The following is a 2,278-nucleotide window of genomic DNA, read 5'->3' on the forward strand; positions in this document are numbered from 1 at the left end:
CCCTGGTGTGCCCGATTGTGTGTGTGTGAAACCGGCCTGCGCGCATGTCTGCGTGCGGGCGTGGGCGTGTCCGCCACACGCGCGTGAGCGGGCCGCCGCATGCACAGGCCGGCGCGCCCTCCGGGACGGGCCGCACGATCGCGCCGCGGGGCGCCAGCATACTATCCCCGGGGCGTGCGCACGCGCGGATGCGCCCAGGGCCGCATGCGTGCCGGCGCACCGCGGTGCGACCCTGTCTCTCCCCCCCCCTCCCCCCCCATGCCCCGCGACTTTTCCCCGGACGCCATGAGGCGGCTCCCCCGAGCCGCGAGGAAGAACCCGCCCCAGGGGGGGGGGCCGCAGGCACTGCTTCGGCCGTTGCCGGCCGGGGGCACGCCGAGGCGCCCCCCCGGGGGTTCGATCAGCACACCGAGGAGCAACCCCCCCCCCCCCTCGGAGGGCGATGCGTCCCCGCCCGGTGTGCCAGGCCCGATGCTCGCTGGGCCGTACAGCTGCCCCGCCCAGAGGAGCCCGCCCGCCCGCCCGCCCGCCCGCCCGCCCGGGGACAAAGGGACACCAGCCCGGCGGGCGTCCCCCCTCCGCTGATCGGCCTCGAGCCCGCCGGGCGACGCCATCTGCGCGATTACTTGGCCCCCAACCTCCGGGGCCCCGCCCGCTGATGCAGCTCCACATGCTTGGGGCCCCTCGCGGGTGTCTGATGCGGTCCTCCCTTCCCCGCGTCCGCCCCGTCGGCCCGCCCCCCCCCCCCCCCCGTCTCGGGGAGCACCCCCGCTCAGGTGTGCGGGGGCCCTCGGCCGGCAACCGACGATGGCATTGGGGGGGGTTATCACTTGCAAACACCCAAGCGCGCACGACGGGCCCGGGCCGCGCCGATGAGAGGCCCGGCGCGTGATCCACCGCGGTGCCCGTGGCGCGGGGATCACGCCCGGCGACGCGCTCCCCAGCCCCCGGGGCAGGGCGCCGGCCTCCAAGGCCGCCGGCCCCCGGCAGCGCGTGCCCACACACACACACCATCGAAAGGAGGAGTCTGGCCCAGCGCGGGCCAGCTCAAGCCGGCGATCGTGCCGGCGGGGCGGGGGCCTCCGAAGCCTCCCCCCTTCCCAGTTGTGGCCTTTCTTCCGGCGGGCCAAAAATAAAATAAAAACACCCACACACTGGCATTCGCGGCCCGGCGGCCCGAAAAGGTCCGGCCGGTTGGGGCTGTTGTTTTTGTTTTTTCTTCCGTTGCTGCCGGGACATGGCCGGCCGGCTGCCGGAGATCGGCGCGCGCCCGTCCCGAGGCACTGTGGCCCTGAAGAGGGCGCGCCCGCCCGGGTCCCAGGGCCGGCGGGCTCCGCGCCCAAGGCACCCCCTCCACTCCGCCCGCTCAGCCCGCTCTCCCCTCGCCCCGGCTTTTCCGCTCCTGGCCACCTGCGCCTCTTCTCCCCGCGCCTTCCCCCCCCCCCCCATACACACACACACACACACACAGACACCTCCTTCATCATGGGCATCATTACCGACGGCTGCCTCCTTGTGCTGAAGGCCTTGCCGGTGATCGCGCTGCTGGCCATCCTCCTGGGAGAGGTGGTGCTCCGGCGCCACCGGGCCCGGCACCCCGGACGCCCAGCGGCCACCCTCTGCGGGGGCCACGAGTACGAGAACCGCTTTGTCAAGCTGCGCGACGGCCGCCAGCTGTGCTTCTGCCTGCACGGCAACCAGGACCCCTCGGCCGTGCGTCGGCCCCCTCAGCAACACGCCCCATGGCCCAGCCCCTCTCCTCCCATGCATGCGGGTGGTGCTTCCCCGCGCCCAACCCGGGAGGGCGCCCGAATTGTCGCCCGCCCTCCTCCCAGACGCTGACCCTTTTTCCCCTCGCCCCCGCTGTGCCCGCCCCTGGCCCGACTCGCAGCCTGGCAGCATGGTGGTCATCTACATTCATGGCTTGGCCGGGTCACGGCTCGAGTTCCACGGCTTCCCGCGGCGGTACTCCGGCGACCTCCGGTACGTCACCCCCCCCCCGGGGGGGGGGGGTCCTCCCTCCCCCCTTCTCTCCCCTGGCCTCCGGCTGCCATGCCGCCCGGCGCTCGTTCCTCATCTCCCTCTCATCCCGTCGCCGGCGGCCTCCCCGTCCCCCCTCCTGCTCTCAGGAAACTGTCCATCATCACGATCGATCGCCCGGGCTACGGCCTCTCCGACCCGGATCCCAACCGGACGTATGAGGTGCGTCCGACAGGGATGGCTCCTCCGCGCGTGACCCATCACCTCCGGCATTATTTTTTTTACTAATCCCCCCCCC

General features: G+C 73.1%; 2 protein-coding genes across 2 annotated transcripts in view; one reads left to right on the plus strand and one right to left on the minus strand.

The window, feature by feature from the left end:
* Positions 1–1,485: 1,485 nt before the first annotated feature.
* Positions 1,486–1,842, plus strand: H696_01852 (hypothetical protein; the record flags this gene model as incomplete). The annotated part of the gene is made up of 2 exons (XM_009495754.1): positions 1,486–1,713; positions 1,804–1,842. The coding sequence occupies 2 exons, from the start codon at positions 1,486–1,488 to the stop codon at positions 1,840–1,842; spliced, it is 267 nt and encodes an 88-aa protein (XP_009494029.1).
* A 419-nt stretch (positions 1,843–2,261) lies between these two features.
* The window catches only part of H696_01853 (hypothetical protein), a gene marked incomplete at both ends in the record, with an annotated part of 1,336 nt that continues 1,319 nt past the window's right edge, over positions 2,262–2,278 (minus strand). The window contains one exon of the mRNA XM_009495755.1: positions 2,262–2,264. Coding sequence (XP_009494030.1) covers positions 2,262–2,264 — 3 coding nt within the window. The remainder of the gene's footprint in view (positions 2,265–2,278) is intronic.

Source organism: Fonticula alba (assembly GCF_000388065.1).
Source record: "Fonticula alba strain ATCC 38817 unplaced genomic scaffold supercont2.3, whole genome shotgun sequence".
Taxonomy (NCBI): Eukaryota; order Rotosphaerida; family Fonticulaceae; genus Fonticula; species Fonticula alba.